The sequence below is a fragment of the Emydura macquarii genome, unplaced genomic scaffold (genome assembly GCF_026122565.2).
Source record: "Emydura macquarii macquarii isolate MOO-44397 ecotype Brisbane River unplaced genomic scaffold, CSIRO-AGI_Emac_v2 contig_3348, whole genome shotgun sequence".
Lineage (NCBI taxonomy): Eukaryota > Metazoa > Chordata > Testudines > Chelidae > Emydura > Emydura macquarii.
Window position 1 is genome coordinate 3,360,798 of NW_027133485.1, and position 16,638 is coordinate 3,377,435.

At 38.3% G+C, this 16,638-nt stretch overlaps 1 protein-coding gene across 2 annotated transcripts in view; it reads right to left on the reverse strand.

Annotated features, from left to right (window-relative positions):
• Positions 1-16,638, reverse strand: part of LOC137143902 (zinc finger MYM-type protein 4) — a 49,839-nt gene that overhangs the window by 14,762 nt on the left and 18,439 nt on the right. For both annotated transcript variants that reach the window (XM_067533949.1, XM_067533950.1), the window contains exons 4-18: positions 16,051-16,118; positions 15,357-15,524; positions 13,700-13,778; positions 12,992-13,244; positions 10,728-10,902; positions 10,416-10,628; positions 7,251-7,401; positions 5,839-5,954; positions 5,445-5,720; positions 4,786-4,936; positions 4,368-4,540; positions 3,598-3,748; positions 2,421-2,561; positions 2,020-2,057; positions 969-1,113 (exon numbers count right to left, since the gene is read on the reverse strand). In XM_067533949.1, the coding sequence (XP_067390050.1) occupies positions 969-1,113; positions 2,020-2,057; positions 2,421-2,561; positions 3,598-3,748; positions 4,368-4,540; positions 4,786-4,936; positions 5,445-5,720; positions 5,839-5,954; positions 7,251-7,401; positions 10,416-10,628; positions 10,728-10,902; positions 12,992-13,244; positions 13,700-13,778; positions 15,357-15,524; positions 16,051-16,118 (2,298 nt within the window). The remainder of the gene's footprint in view (positions 1-968; positions 1,114-2,019; positions 2,058-2,420; positions 2,562-3,597; positions 3,749-4,367; positions 4,541-4,785; positions 4,937-5,444; positions 5,721-5,838; positions 5,955-7,250; positions 7,402-10,415; positions 10,629-10,727; positions 10,903-12,991; positions 13,245-13,699; positions 13,779-15,356; positions 15,525-16,050; positions 16,119-16,638) is intronic.

Sequence of the window (16,638 nt, forward strand, 5' to 3'; positions counted from 1 at the left end):
TTACATGCCAGGTAATAAGACAGATTTACCTGAAACAGGACAGGATTCCTGTCAAGATAGATGCATACATTGATCATAGAAAGTAAAGGAGTGTGACTTAGACCACTCTTCACTGGACTAGCTCCCACCCCTCTGTAGGGCAAGGGCTAAATCCTGGTCCCAAAAGGTCAAAACAGGAGTTTTGCAATTGATTTAACCTGAACTGGAATATAGCCCTAAAAGCGTCAGGCCAACTATTCAGAGAGAGCCAAATGTGTGCCTGTCTGCATCCATAAAAGCCAGCATGTTTAGTTAAAAATTGCACCTGCATATGCCAAGTGGATTGTTCCATATCTAACTACTTAATTCGCCTATGCTGGGTTTAAGTGCGACACTCCCCTCTTTTTATGGACTTACTCTACCAAAGGAGATGCAGGGGATTTGGTAGTGACATTTAACTTTAGTGCTGTTATTAGAAACTGTTAGGTGTACAATTTAGATGTAAAAAATATTGTGACTCATATACATGAACAATGAGGCAGAAAGAGGTATTTCATACATCGCTCTGTAGATCAGAAGGATGACTGCAATGAATACTAGACTGTTGTGATCTTGTGTGTTGTCAAACTGGGAGTCAGAAACTCCTTAATTCTAATCCTAGTGTGACAAAAGATCCCTCTGTAGCCTTCAGCGTGTCACTTGACCTCCCTCTACCTCACTTTCCATATCTGTAATAAGATGATGGCGCCCTTGTGGAAGTTAAAGCTGATTCCAAGATGCATTCCACATGCAGCTTCCACAGACTTCAAAGAATGCAGATGGAGATCAAGTCTTATATAGTTATAATGCAACATGATGCTTAAAAGCATTATGCAGTCAAGCAAAATATTGTTTTTTTTTTTAAATATTAAAAATCATTGTCATACATTGTTACTCATTCACCTGCAGTACAGGCCTTTTTTAAAAAATGAAAGCAATCCGACACATACCTGTCTGGCATTCCTTGTTCTGTGTATGAGGTTTGCAAGATGTGGCCTTGGTCTGGGTGATCGGCTTGCACAATAATGCTTTATTTTTTAAAAGCCTTGGAGGTTGTGATGGTGGTAATTTCAGGGCATCTGTCTGAGTACTTGCCTGGTTTAAAATACAAAAAGACAGTATGTTAAGGTCAGTATCTGTTATCACTGGCTATGGTATTTTGTTACAATAAGAGATGCAAGCCTCTTGCAATGTAATACAGAAGGAATTTAAAATGGAGCATTTGGTATGTGACACACTAATAGTTTAAAAAAAAAATTGCAAAAATGGCTTATTTGCTTGTCATGTGTCTTCACATCTCTCTCTTATTTCTATCAGTGAAGAAAGGTGTTTTTGTTTATTGTTCTCAACACTGCTGAGAACAAACCTGCAAGTGTGTGTCTGGCTTTAGACAAGAAATAATGCTGGCTAATTTCTGATTTTGAAACCTTAACTATTTTTTAAAAAAATTCAAGAACCAGAAAGAACACAGCTTAGTTTTCAGATGCCATGTGGGGAATGCAATTAGAAATATTCCGTAAACAAAGCAAACTGATGTGAAGTCATTGAGGGGGGAAAATATAAAAGTAGAACACACCTAGTCTGTCAATTTTACGATCACTTTTTTGACTGTAAGCAGACTGATTAGTTTAGTGGTGAATCTTTTCTCTCAGTCATCTCCTATTTTAATAGCATGATCAGATTACAACAGAAACTCCATTGGGGGAAACACATTTGCATTAATGTGCATAAAGTACATTGTAGCTTAGAACATCAAATTATCAGTCTACCAGTGCACACCAGACAAAAGCCTTCTGTGCAGTAAAAAATTCTAGCTATATATGAAGATATTAGCAAGTTGGATGTATTTTGAATCAGTCACTATCAGAAAAAAAATTCAGTTCAAATAACTGCTGCAACATTACATGTGGAACAGAGATATTCAATGTTTTGATAATATCAGTAACAAATCAGTGTGTCTGAGCAAAGCGGGGGGCAGAAAGGTTCTTTTGCAAAACTTACATCTCCAATGATCTTTGCTGTCACAGTAGGAACTGCACCTGTTAATTGGAACAATGTAAAGTTAATTTCTGTATTGCCTAACAGCAAGGACCCCATCCTATTGATGTCAAGTATTAATTCCCACTGGGCTCAATTATCTGTTGAATTTCATTAACGTTACACAGTTATTTACACCCATGCAAAGTGAATGCGAAACCCTGGCCATTCTAATTTGGTAGCATTTTACGTTCACCCTGCAGTGGTGTAAGTGAAGGCACAAAGTGCAGGGAAATGAAGAACTGGGCCTGTTGTCTTTAACGGGAGCAGAAGCTAATGCTGCACCTCAGATCTATGAGCAACCAAAATACAAGCCCAAGAAAAGAGATGTAATGACTCTGAAATAGCATATCGAGTAATCCTACCTTGTAAGACGTTGTTGGAGTTAACCGTGGGCTGGGCAGCAGGGGCACTTGCTAGAGATACCACATTTGCTATAACAGGAGTTGAATCCTTCCTGACAGAAGGAGGACCTGATGAAGAAGCTGGTGCCATGGAAAGGTTTGCTGTTTAGAATGAACAGAGGAAAATATAGTGTAAGCATTAATACTATTGAGAACAGGGTGTGTTCATCACTGGTCTAACATTATGCAAGACCTACTCTCCACTCCAATACAAATACTCTCATAGTAAAGGTGCATGTATGTGTGAACTGCAGGTTTTCAATTTAGATTAAAAAAAATCTGGTTTCTTTAGATTCCACATGCAATCCGCGTTGCCCTGTCAATGGGACATCTCAGAAGTTCATCACAGCATGAAAAGGGGCTTTCTATTTGTATTATTATGTTTTATTACATAAATGCCTAAGGGTCAACTGTGCTAGTCTACATTTTTAATGAATGCTTAGATTCTGCCAAACATGATTCTGCCATGTGGGCCGCTTCAAGAAAGCCAGGTGTCAGACATCTCTGAAGAGTGACATTCAAAAGTAATTTCAAATTTGTCTCATGTTCTCTACATTGAGCAGTTGGGTGTACTTAACATGCAGAGAAATCTTGTTTCTCCGCTACAGAGGTTTAACGTAATCAGAGGCAGAAGAGCCCTATATTAGTGTTTCTCAACCTGTGGGGGGGAGGGGTCATGGGACAGGCTTGGGGTGGGGGAGTCACATTAGTACAGGACTGGCATTAGGGGGTGGCAAGCAGGGCAATTGCCCAGGGCCCCATACCACAGGGGGCCCCGCACAGCTAAGTTACATGCTTCAGCCTCAGGTGGTGAGGCTCAGGCTTGGCTTAGTGGGGGGGGAGGGATGGTCATAACTTTTAAGTCCAAAAGGGAGCTACCAGCACAAAAAGGTTAAGAAACACTGCTCTATATCACAGAATCATAGGGTAAGAAGGGACCGCAAGGGACATCTAGTCTAACCCCTGGCCAAGATGCAGGATATAATGAGTCCATCCAATGACTACTCCCTCAGTAGGGAGGTTTATGTTATATTTTTTATAAAACGGTCCACTGAACTGAGTTTTCTCTGAAATGGTCATATTGCATTATCCAAAGGAATTGTTCTACTCTTATGTTCGAATTCACATCCTATTTTACCTGTGTTGTTCTGAGTTGGGGGTTCAGATACAGTTTGCTGATTACAGAACATCAAAATACAAAGCAGGTTGCAAAAATGTTTGATCTCCCCTTGCCATTTCATGGACTCACTGAGTTTACCTTGTCTCTTACAACCATCACACTTTGCCATCTAAAAATAAAAAAAGCACAGGAAAAAAAATTTAACATTCAAATGCCAGGATAACAATGAATGCATTCCCACTTAGCTCCAAAAAGAGATTTCAGCTTACACACTGGTACTTTTATAATAGCTGCATCATTTATTGGCACTGCCACAAAACAGCCAAAGAAATGAGGGCCTCAGATTGTGTTCTCCTGTGAGGCTCCTTTACATGCAGAACTGGTATTCAGAACTTGTGGGGGGACACCTTCAAAGGCACGAAGGGGACCTAGGCACCTAACTTCCCTTTCTGCCTTTGGCTATCTCCCCCTTGCAAAGCCTAGGAACAGCACCAAAGCCAATAAACAGGATTTTATAATTATAGAGGCTCAGAGTGGTGAACTATGTGCACCTCAGAGTGAGCTGGAGAACAAGCAGGGCTGAAGACCCAACTAACCTGACTAATTCTGACAGTAAATGAAAATCACTGAAGAGTGAAGACTTCTTTTTCATTTAGCTTCCACCGATACGCAAGGTCTTTAAAGGAAGCAGAGGTCCACTGTAGACAGTTTCACACAGCTCTTGCGCTTCAGAGGTTCTTTTGTTATGACTTTTAAATTTCAGAAAGTGACATGTGAAAGCTACTTACCTGATAAAACAAAACTGTAAATTTAGACATGCATTCTTCTGAGCAGAACTCCTCCATCTTCCCACCAAAGTGATTCTGGACCAGTTTGGGGGAAGCCTGTAAACAGTAACTGCACATTTTACAGTGGTTTCCCCAGCGTTTAGCCAAGTCGTGTTTATAGAGCAGTTTACAACCTAAAAGACATCAAAGGAAGACCCAAAAAAATTACATTTATTTTATATTAAATTAAGGTGCTTATCTAATTCTGGCAGTTAATTGTGATTTTACGATAATTTATTAAAATTGATCATAAAAGTGTAAAGTATGGACAAAGCCTTAGTTAGGTTAATAGATGAGATTTCTCATTTTTTTGCTCTAATTTTATGACAAGATGTTTTCTGATACGATTTACCTGACACACAGGCCTGCCTTTTCTTACCTTCACTACAGAACGATTTGTCTATGCCTGAGAATCGCACTGTCTCCTTGATAATCTTTTCAATTTTGCAATATGCACACATTGCCATTACACTGCTTCTCTTCTTATATTCATCACAGCAGGTCTTCCCACAAAACTGAAACATTTTACCCTGCAGTTAAGTAAGAATAATTCAATTACACCAAAACTTGTTTTCCCCAAAAAGCAGGTTAAATTGTTAAAAAAAAACAAAACAACAAAACCAAAATCCAACAAACATGTAATGGATTTCTAGTGCTGGTGAAAGTCACCAATTGATGGTACTGGAGAATGAAGTCCTCAGAACAGATGTGGCACAGATCATAGCTCCACAAAGTTCCCACAAATGGGCCCATGAATGTGCTTCACTCCTGACCGAAGGATCATTCTCTAGGGGCAAGAAGGAACACTGCCCACACAGTCTCTTAATTCTTTGCCTTTCTTCGGAGGCAATTCAAAAGCACGCAAAGCAATGCCAATTTTAATGGTAGTTTTGTCGCATCGAGCCTGCTACCCAAATCCCAGGACAGCTGGCCATAACAAGACACCAGGAACTAGTGCCAGATTCTTGTCCCCAGTTACGGTTTTGTGTATGTTTCTGATTCAGAAAGATCTACATACAAAGTCCTGATCTTTATTACCTTGTAGTCAAGCAGTTCCGGTTTGGTTGCAAACAGTCGGTTACAGTGCTGACACTTGAGTTTCACAACGGTGCGGGCAAAAGTGACTTGCTGGGACTGAGCAGCGAGCCTCTGGAGACCAGCCGCAGCTGAGCTACTCATGGAGCTGGGAGTGACAGTTGAGGTCGTGCTCCCTGAGGCTGACACCGTTGTCCCCGAGGGAATGCTTACAATGACTTGACCCTGCGACAGGGGCACCACGGAGGAGTTCATTCCTGCAGGCTTGTTGAACAAGTTCTGTTGGGAAGCAAATAAGGATGGTAGGTTTGGCAAAAGGAAACCCATCTCTTGGAGGTTATACCCACAGTCCACCATTCCATTAATTGAACTTTGAAAGGAAGTCTAGACATGATACCTGAAAAGCTACGACGCAGCTGTAACTGCAAAAATTGCGTATGCTCCCATCTGACATAGCCAGGTGATACTGAGGGATTGCTGAAGTTTTACAGCTGTTACACTGAACTTGGACACCTTATGGAAAAACAATGAAAAAATAAAACCCAGTGAATAAAAACAAACAAAAGCATTGCAAGTGGCTTGGTACTGTGCGTACAAAAAACACAAAAGATTTGGAATGACAAAGTTAGATATATATAATAAAGAGCATGACCAACTTCCTGTAGAATAAGAAGCAGCAGCCAGAATAGATCAAGCACTTTATGATATGTTGACATGAGCACTGTAATAATGGTACTTGGTACCCACATAGTACTTTAACTAATGCTCACAGTATTGCTGGCAGGTCAGTAAGCATTTGCCCATTGTACAAGAAAAGCATCTGAGGGACAGAAGCTAAGGCCAATGGGGGAATGAATGTCAATCAGAATATTAAAATATAAAATGTTCCCGGGCCCATTCTCGTCATTTGTGACATGTACAAAATCCCAACCCCTCTTTTAAACAAAAAACAACAACACAAAGCTGCTGTTTAAACAATAACACATTTAAGGGTTTGGCAGAGACACGATGAACAAGATACAGGAAGCAGAGTACTAGAGTGATTAAAGTCTGTCCAGTGCTTTTGGCCAATGAAATGCTGTAACTTTTTAGTTATCCTTGCAATACTGGAACACAGTGTACATAGAATGTGAAAGAATGCAAGTTCCTTGGTAAAATCTCATGGTTAATTGGCTGAGAAAGAACTTGGCCTGCAAAGAACTGGAGTGTTTTACAAAGGCCAGCAAACAGACCAACAAACCATGCACTGGTTATCACCTCAGAACCATCATTATGCACAATTTCATTGAAATTGTAGGCATGCCCATGACACAGTGGTCCCTTCCATTCACACCACACCTGTCTGTTTCATGCTTGTGAAGAGGAAGTACATTAAGATTTACAGGTATCTTCCTGCTCTCTGAAGTCATAGGAAATTCTGCACAGGTTGTTACTCTAGCAGATAGGGAACAGGATGTGTATTAGATATCAATACAGCAGATAGATCCACTTCTAGGGCTATCAGCATTGAAAACATGCAAGTAAGTTTGCACCCAAAGCACAAAAAGATAAAGAGGTAGTAAACCAAAAGTTGATAAAACTTTAGCTTCTTATTCTTTTTTCCTGGCAAAATAAGATAATATTTAAACTGGAAGCGCTGCAAAGTTAATACTTGTTGTGTATACAACAGGAAAAAACATAGCTCTTATTTCAGCCTATTACTCAAATTATTTTTTAAACTTTTTTTTTCCAAGATGAACTAAGTTTGATTAAACTAGATAGAACTATAGATGTAAAACAAACAAACAAACAAAAAAGGAACAAAGTTACCTGCAGATGTAACCATTTTAACTCTGTAAGCTGACAAGCAGTTAACAGAGCAAAAGAGTTCGGTCTTTCCTAAATTATTTGTGCTCTCTATCATCTCAGCTGAAGATCTCAAAGACTTGCACAGTGCACAGGGTGTAATTTTTGCTGACTTCTGTGGAAAGAAAAAAATAGGTCAGTCGTTTGGAGCTTAAAATTTGCATCAGACCTGCAAATTAACCACTCTGGCACATAAAACATGCATAAAATATGAGAGCCAGTCAGTATAGGTGAAGTTTGATTTCTTACGAAGTTATTGCAGTGTTTATTACTTATAATATATGCCTTCACTGTAACCTTATGCTCCCTCATGTTTGTTTGTACTCCTCGTCTTTATATCTAGATTGTAAGCCCATCTTTTTAGGTGTTTAAATAGTGCCTAGCATAATGGGTCTGAGGCCTCTAGCTACTGCTGCAACACAAACAATCCATGCCTCTAGTAGCTAACATTAACTTTCAATACACTAGTGAGGTAGGTACGCAACATCGCCATTTCTGCAGATGGAAAGACAGAGACAGGTGAAGTTACTTGCCTAGGGACACAGAGTCAGTGGCAGAGCTGAGAAGAGAGTCAACTCCTATCTCCTATCCTTAAAAATGCATGTTGTTCTGTAATCAGGTAATATCAGAATTTTGTGGAAGGATACAAGGGCAAGATAGACTAGATACAATTTAAGGATTTAAAATAGAACAGGCAAGCAGTTGGTTTATCAGTTGAGATTAGTATATATTGGGCATAAGTCATAAATGCAATAAAAGATGTATTAACTTTTCATTTTCTTTTTTATAAGCTTTGTAAATATTTTGATGGTGCCGTAGTTAAGGTTATGCTGAGATTTGCACAAGCAGAACTAAAATCCCCCTTTTTTTTTTTTACTGTTTAATTAATTTGGTTGGGACAAATTTAGAAACAGCTCTTCAGAAAACAATTTAATTTTGTAAGTCATTTCCGGGATGAAATGCTCCTACTTTTCCAGAATAAACACTACCAAAAAATCATCGTTGTGAAATTCATCCCCTTTTTTGACTCAAGTAATCTGAATAAGGGAACTACAGGCTCTTCAAGTGACAAAACTGCATGCTTACGCGATCTACTGCCTAAGGAAATTTTTCTTAAAATAATTACATTTTTTAGATGCTATTTGTCATAACATTTTTGTTTTAATGATAAATCAACAGCTCATGTCTTCAAGAGGCACCACTGTAACATCAGAGGTAAAGATGAATGGATAGGGAGATATGGATGACCCTACCATTGGCCCCTCCCACATTCCTCTTCACCCAACTGGCTCCACAACAGTTTTCTGGAGTTGAGGGACCAGAAAAGGAGAGTGAGGATGTGGGATTGCAAGAGATGTGAGGGCGTGGTGGGACATTTAAGTCCCACTACTGATCTGCAATTGTACAAGCTGTATAACTACAGTGTCTTAAAAATTTCTTCTAAAGAGAGAGAGAGAAAAAAAAAACCATGAAAAAATAAAAAAAGAGAGGATGCAAGTGGCCAAAATGTAAAATATACTGAGCCATACAGTGAATTTCTTAAAGCCCTTGAGGGAAGGGTGTGTTAGAATTATTTGCATTGTTTGCAGGAACAGAACCTAAGAAAGAAAAAAATAAAGAAAGGAAGGCTGGAGGCTGATATAAGTACAGAACACAGTTACAGTTGTTTGGGTGCCTTGACTATACATTTCTTTAAAGTGTTTAATTTCTTAAGTTTAGCCTTAACTCTAATTTTTTGGAGTCACATTCATTTTTGGGGATAAAAACATTCTTGTAATTTTGTATCCTTCAATTATTGATATATACTCTACAAACTTAACTCCAGATTAAAGAAGATTTTTCACTGGGGATGAATAAACAAAATACATATCAGTGATACTGCAACCATTATTTCATCCAGCTAATGGCTTTTAGCTGCAGAGCTATAGAACATTCACTATTCACATTGGAAAGCAACAATTCGCTCGCTATTATTATTATTATTTTTTTTTTTTTTTAAAAGGTAAAGGGATCAGAAAGGTTAGTGAATCAAGCGGGGCTGGGAAGAGCGGAAATAAGGCCCCTCAACTCGTCATATAAAAATGTTTGTGATACACGTTCATAACTCATTTATGCAGTAAAAATGGATTTCTCCAATGATATACAATATAAAACTTAAGTTTAAAATTATTCTTTCCTAGATTTCTACTACATAGAGACATTTTATCTCTCTTTCCCCCATTCCTTTCCATCTAAAATCTGTTCCTTGCTCTTTGATCCAGGTTCAGGCTACAATTTTCAGCAATGGCCACTGTTTCTGAAGGTACATTTTTACATCTGCAGATCAATTAACTGCAGATACAAATGCCATCATTTAATCTGCCAAGTACCTGATTTGTAGGCAGTGTCAAGTATCTTGACATCTTAATGGTGATACCTGAATGGACAATGTAAAAATGGAGGTTACATCTAAAATATCAGGGCCTTATTATTTATCTTCTATACAGTGCTATACCATACAGTGGTAGGTAGTTGTCCAAGGTCCCTATACTTAAGGATTTATAACATAAAGACAACAGAAGAAGGGAAGGTCATTACAGCTTGAATGTTCAACATAGGGTTTTCTTAGAGACACGCTTGAGATATAGTTTGGATGTCAATTTGAATGTCTCCAAAGTTGGTGGTGTCCGGACAGGAGACTTTGGTTCAGGTCTATTTCTAGTTTATCAGAGGTGGAGTTAGAGGGAGCTTAGCATATGCTGGTATGCCATTCAAGGCATACAAAGTGGCATGAAAAAAAGGTATGGAGACAAAGTGACATGTTTGAGTTAAGCTTAAGAAACCAGAGGGCAGAGAGAGATTCAGGGAAGAGTTAATAAGAACTGAAGCCATCTATTAATAGACCAGGTCTATTCCTTAAATCGGGGTAGTCAATTGTTTTTTGTCAAGGTCCAAATTCCAGAGAAAATAATAATAAAAAAATAACAATAATGACAATAAGTAAATAAAGATTTCACAGTCCATTCAAAAGCATCAAGTTTCGGCCTACGGTCCGCCTATTCACTAACCCTGTCTTAAATGGTCTATTCTCAAGTCCACACTTCTCAATCAGTGGCACACATGAAGTTTCAGAAGTATGAAGTTAAGTACCTGTTTGTATCCAGTAACACACGTTGAACTGCAGAACTTCTTTGACTGTCCCTCTATTTGAAGCACATGGCATTGGCCAGAGCCACTATAGCAGTAGCCCCCACAGTTCTCACAGCAGTTCATAGTCAAGTTATTAGCAGAACGGAACTTCGAGAAGCAGGCATCACTGCAGAGTTTGTGTACAACATTCTGATAATTCACTTCGTGTCTAATCTAAAAGAACAAAAAGTACAATAGTAGGTGTCTGAGATGTTAAACTGCTCTGACCCGCAGGAAATTCAAACTAAAAGGTAGAAGCTACATATAAATTACCACTGCATTCTTCTGGCACATGCTGCACTTGGTTGAAATGCTGTTAGTATGAATAGTAACAACAGGTTTCCTTTTCAATTCATATGTAGAAAGACATGACTGGCTGCAGAAATCCTTGCTGGAGTTTGTATTGTCAAACTGTGCAGTGATCACATCCTTTGGATTTAGAATGTCTCTATTTAAAAAAAAAAAAAAGAATAAACTTCAGTTTCGTATCAGCTTGCCAGACCCATTGCCCATGGCAGACCAAAGACATTCTCTGGAATAGTAAAAGTGCAGTAATAAGAGAGCATGACAATCTCTCACTCCCATGGGCTTTATTTCAATACAGCAGCCTTCCTCAACTATAAGCCCAGCAGAATACACTGAGACAAACGTCTTAGTTTAAAAATCTTACTCTCGGGGGGGGGGGGAGTGTGTGTGTGTGTGTGTTATGTTTTTGCTGTTGTGACTGCTTTACACATTAACGTAGAAAATCTGGTGTGCTTAGATGTCTCTCTAAGTAACTTTGCTTTTAAATGTAGTATGGAAAATAAGATGATGTAGATTCTGCAAGAGAAATATTTGTCAAAAACTTCAGAAAACAGGATACAAACATTAAATTCAGAAGAGTTCCTTTAACAAGGAAAATACTGATCAGAGGGGAAACCAACAACAAAAAAATACAACTCCTGATCACTGTGAAGCCCATCCCAAGATGGCTTGACCAGTGCTGTTCCAAACCTTCCTCTTTTCGCCTTTTCTGCTACTCTGATTCTTAATTGTTGAAATTGACAGAGACAAGTTAGTTTTTCCTCTCATTTCCTGCACTTCCATCTTAATTATTGCAACTCTTTTGGCTAAAATGTTTTAAAATTTTTATTAAAGAGCAAATCTTCCACGCCAGTGCTCTTGATGGAACGCTTTTGACAGTAACTATCAAGTTTAAAATAACACTGCACTTATAGCAGATGAGAACTACTTCTCTGCACAAATATGAACTGGAGACAGCTGAACAGTGTTATGGGATTTTTCACAGTGATGCATTAAACAAACAAAAATAACAAATTGCAGTTTTATGTTTAAACTGAGCTGATCTTGTAAATCTGAAGGTAACAAATCTGTTGTTGAGGAAGTCTCAGTGATAAATAAACAAAGTGGCATTCACTTTGCAAAGTGACTTTCATAACTAAAAATACCACATCTGAATAATTCTTGATAATCAGATCCTGCACACTTATAGCTCAGAGGCTATTCATTTGCCTCAAATGATGGCATATATTTGATATTGATGGCAGCTTGAACAGCTACACCCAAAGTTTATGTTGGTTTAGTGTGGAGATAAAGACACAAAAGAAGATATGGTTTACAGGAATTAAAACTGCTTCTGGAACAGAAGACGACAAATCCTGGTTCAAATTTGGAATAGGAACGTAAAATAGAATGCTACTTTCTTATTCAGAACAAGTTTTTCAATTATGTCTATAAAGGGCAAAGTTTCTTTTTCCATACCTAACAGCAGTTGTGAGCATCTGATTTAGGTCCTGATAACCCCCTAAACCAGAAAGTTATTTCATACTCAATAATTTAATCTTTTCAGCTCAACAAAGGTTAGATATCACATAATAAAGTGCCAATAGTGTGCTCTCAGATGATTTCCTTGGTCAAAAATTTAATGGACAAACCTAATCTTGCAAAGTGGAGAAACTACCCCTACTGCTAATTTTATAAGTAGTTTGGTGAGCTAGAATTTGTAGGGAATCTCATGAAATATAATCTATCAATTACATTCAACTACTAAAACTTTATTTTATTACATTGGCTTTATTAATTTAATTGTTTTAAAATGAATAGCATCTGTTAAACATATCCTCAAAATATATTTAAATCTAAGACTAAGCCTAATTTTGCATATGATTATTTTAAGAATCGGTAAGGGAACCCAGTATCTTTTGAGCAGCAAACTTTTATTTCCAGTTGATCTTAACTGAAAAAAAAGGTGTGCATTTCAGGGTTAGCATTTTAAAAACATATGTATTTGCATACAACAACCCATTTGCAGTGACAGAAAACCAAGCTCACACTACTATCTGCAGACAGCCCAATCAGAAGAGGCAGAGAATGGAACATATTTCTGAAGGGCAAGACTGGTGGTAGAAGTGGGCACTGGGGGGGATGATGTAAAATAACAATCCCTAACAAGCTGACTCTTCTTCACAAACAAAGCCTTTTGTTATTCATTTGAATTTTAGTTATTACTAGAACAAGCTAGAACACTGCTTTACTTTGAGCAGCTTGAGCATATCTTCTTGGTAGAAGCTGGTGGACGAGAAGCAGGAACAGTGTATCCAGTGAGGCACAGTGTGGAGCAGAAGAGCTGAGTAGAGCCTTTCCTCTGGTATGCCGTTTGCCCCTTCTGGAGGATTTTTTTACAGCCAGAACAGGAAACCCGAATGGCTGTGGTTGGAACTGAAGGCAGCATTTTACTCATGCCAGAGGATGCCACAGCAGGCTGGAAACCTGATGTTAACTGTGGGGCTATAAAAACAAGAGGAAATATATGTTAACAGCTAATATGCACTGGGTGAAATTCGCCCTGTGCAGAGGGCCAGCCTCTGCATTTGAGAGATTAACTGGGACTTCAGTGGTGCAGAAGCTTTGGGCATATATATACACACACACTCACACACATATACATATATATATGCATATGCCTTGTGCTGGCCTTCTGCACAGGAGCAAATTTCACCCATTGTTAATATTAAATACGTACTTTTACAACCCTTTCAGATTTAATTCTCTCTTGGGTTCTGAAATACAAGCGATTTGTAGGTCTCCAACTGAAGAGTGTCCAGAGTGTCTATAAGCTGAACCAGACTTCATTTCTGCTGTAGTTAGATAGCAAATGAAAAACGTGCTAACCCATAGGGTCATTTTCTTGAAGTAGAAACATGTGGAAGATTTAATTAAATTTGGTCTTTCCTATTCCTTACCGAGAGGACTGCCACTGACTGAAAATACAGCACTGATCTTCAGCTCTCCTTCCTGAGTTTTTGGCGGCTGGCCATACTCCTGAAACAAAGGGAAAAGACGAACAAGTAAACAAACCTAACAAAATGACATTAAAACAAATTAAATAACATCACTTCCTTCATATTGTGCCACTGAGTACAAGGTCCAAGAAACCGAAAAATAAAGACTCTTCATAAACTTCGATGTCAAAAATCAAGGGCCAGAGTTACCAGACATTGTAGCACAAGTTGCACATGAAAATCATGCATGTTTGCACTGCTTTCACAAAGCTCACAGTGGTGTATGCAAATTGTGTAAGTGGTGTGTGGAGATTTCATAGCAAGAATTACATGTTCCCTTCCTCAGTTATGTTTTCAAGATACTTTGATGGCCAAGCCTTAAAACAAATCCTTGCTTCTACACAAATAATTAGCAATTATATAGAGCTTTTCATCTACAAAGCACATTGCAACTTATTGTTCTTATTTTTGTCTTGTAAGGTCGGCAAGCATAATCCTCTATTTACATATGAGAAAACAGAGATTAAGTGACTTTCCCATAGCCATAAAGGGAGTAGGTGTCAGAACTAGAACAAGGTGTTCCTGTTTTCTATTAAAACCATGCTCCCCTGCTTGCTTTCTCCAGACATTTAAACCAAGCAGCAGCCACCACCCAGAAGCAAGGCATATTCTATATGCAGATTCTAAAGTTCAAAAAATTGTTTCCTGGAACTATATAAAAGTTTACACAATTTTCAAAACACACAATATATTTACACGTGCCCAACCTTATTAAACAGAAGGGCTGCACAAACCTAAGCACAACTTTGTGTGAGCCAAAGAGATTCTACATATTTTAAACAGATTTAAAGCCACCTGTAGTGATTTATATTTTAAGTTCATCTTGTTTTGTATGTATTTAGATTGATTGTCTCTATACACAGTATTGTCTATTTTCACACTTGTATAAACTAAAATGATGCAAACAAGACGACAGAACGTTAATGAACTGGCCGTTACTATACTGTGTTGAAGCAGGGTGTGGGCCTTAGGAAATGCTTTGGTGGGCCGCATACAGCCCCCAGGCTGTCAGCTGGGCATCTCTGCATTAGACCAATAGTTCTCAACCTTAGAATCATTATAGCTTTTTCTGTATGGTCACAAAAATTTCTATAAAGCTCAAGAATTCAAGAAAGCATTTAAGCACACACTTAGGTGTTCCTATAACTGGAGTCAATGGGAACTATACATGTGGTTAATTGCTTTTGTGAATCAAGGCCTCTATGGGTATGGCTACACAGGGATAAAACACCCGTGGAATGGCCACAGCTGGACCAAAGCAGCTGACTTGGGCTAATGGGGGTCAGGCTCTGGGGCTGAAAAAAAATCACCGTGTAGGGTCCATGTAAGCGGGTTCCAGAGCTTGGATTCCAGCCCAACTGTCTACACCGTGATTTTTCAGTCCTAGAGCGTATGTCCCATGAGCCCGAGTCAGCTGATCTGGGCCAGACATGGATTAAGCCATGGATTAAGCCAGGATTAAGCTTCAAATCAGTAACCAAGTGCAAGATTTAATCCATATCCAGTTTATGGGACTGGATGTAGGAAACCAGAATATGAAAAGTAATGGCAGACTTACCTCAGAGTTATCAGGTTCATCTTTAATTTTGTCTAACAGTCCCTGTGGTGCCATAGCTTTATCATATTCATCATCCAAAGGCTCTTCCTTAATTCTAATATTTGGTGCAAAGGAATTCCCCAGCTCCTGACTAATGGATTCCTTACTAGCAAACAGGTAGCTAGACTCCTGAAGCACAATAATATGAAAAAGAATTACAAAATATCCAATGATTAGATGATCATTTCCTATATGTCTGTAACTATTTCCCTTCCCTCTTCAGATGCTTTGCTCTTTTAACAAAGCAACAGCCACTTAAAAATGGTAGACTCTACAAATATAGCACAAAATCATGGCCCCACTGAAGTCAATGGTAAAATTCCCATGGACTTCAGTATGGTCAAAATTTCAATTATTAAGTAGTTTCTCCCACCGAAGAGCTCACCAAAAAGCAACCACTTGTCTAGTGGTTGGTCTCTCAATGATGTAGAACAACTTTACCACCAAGGGATACCCCCATTCAAAAAGGGTGGCCAAAATTAAAATAATCTGCATTTGATCTTTTAAAGTAGTAAAAATATATACGGAGACAAAACGGCAGATATTTTTTCAAAATTCAATTTCAAAGTTACACTCCCACACATAAAACAGTTATTTTGAAATACCTAAAACAAACACATTTTCTATACCAAAAAAAGAGTGATCTGTAACTTACCCTGAAGTTAGTTTCCGGAATCTGTGGTGCTAACTGTGTCCGTAACGTTTCTTCTACTTGATTAGTAACTGGGGAAAACATATAAATAAAAGTGAATACAGTTCTTAAAGAAAACTGCTTCGAATCTGTCTTGGATCTTATATTGATGTCCATCACCAATATATAATAATCAATGTTACCTGAGTACCTCCAATGTATTATAATCAAATTTCTCCTTCTCTTCCTTCCCAAAGCAGGTCAAAAATATAATGCTCAAACAGAATTAACATTTTTGTTAATCCATTAGATAATTAATTTCCCCACATCAGTGAAATGGTTATAAAATTCTGAAACAGATACCCCTCCCTGTGGGTTATCTGCATTCAAATGAACTCTGAGGATCCTGCCATGTTTCTGCATTTACCTTTATATCTGGCTATTGATTTTTCAAAACAAGGAAGCAAAAAAGACATCTATTTCTTGCTTTTCTGCCCCTCTGCCTCCCCCTCACTCCATAGATACTAGAAACTTAATACATTGGAGAGGAGATTTATTCAGAGCATGCTCTTCTTAAAATATTTTAAAATAATGCACTTGTTACATAAATCT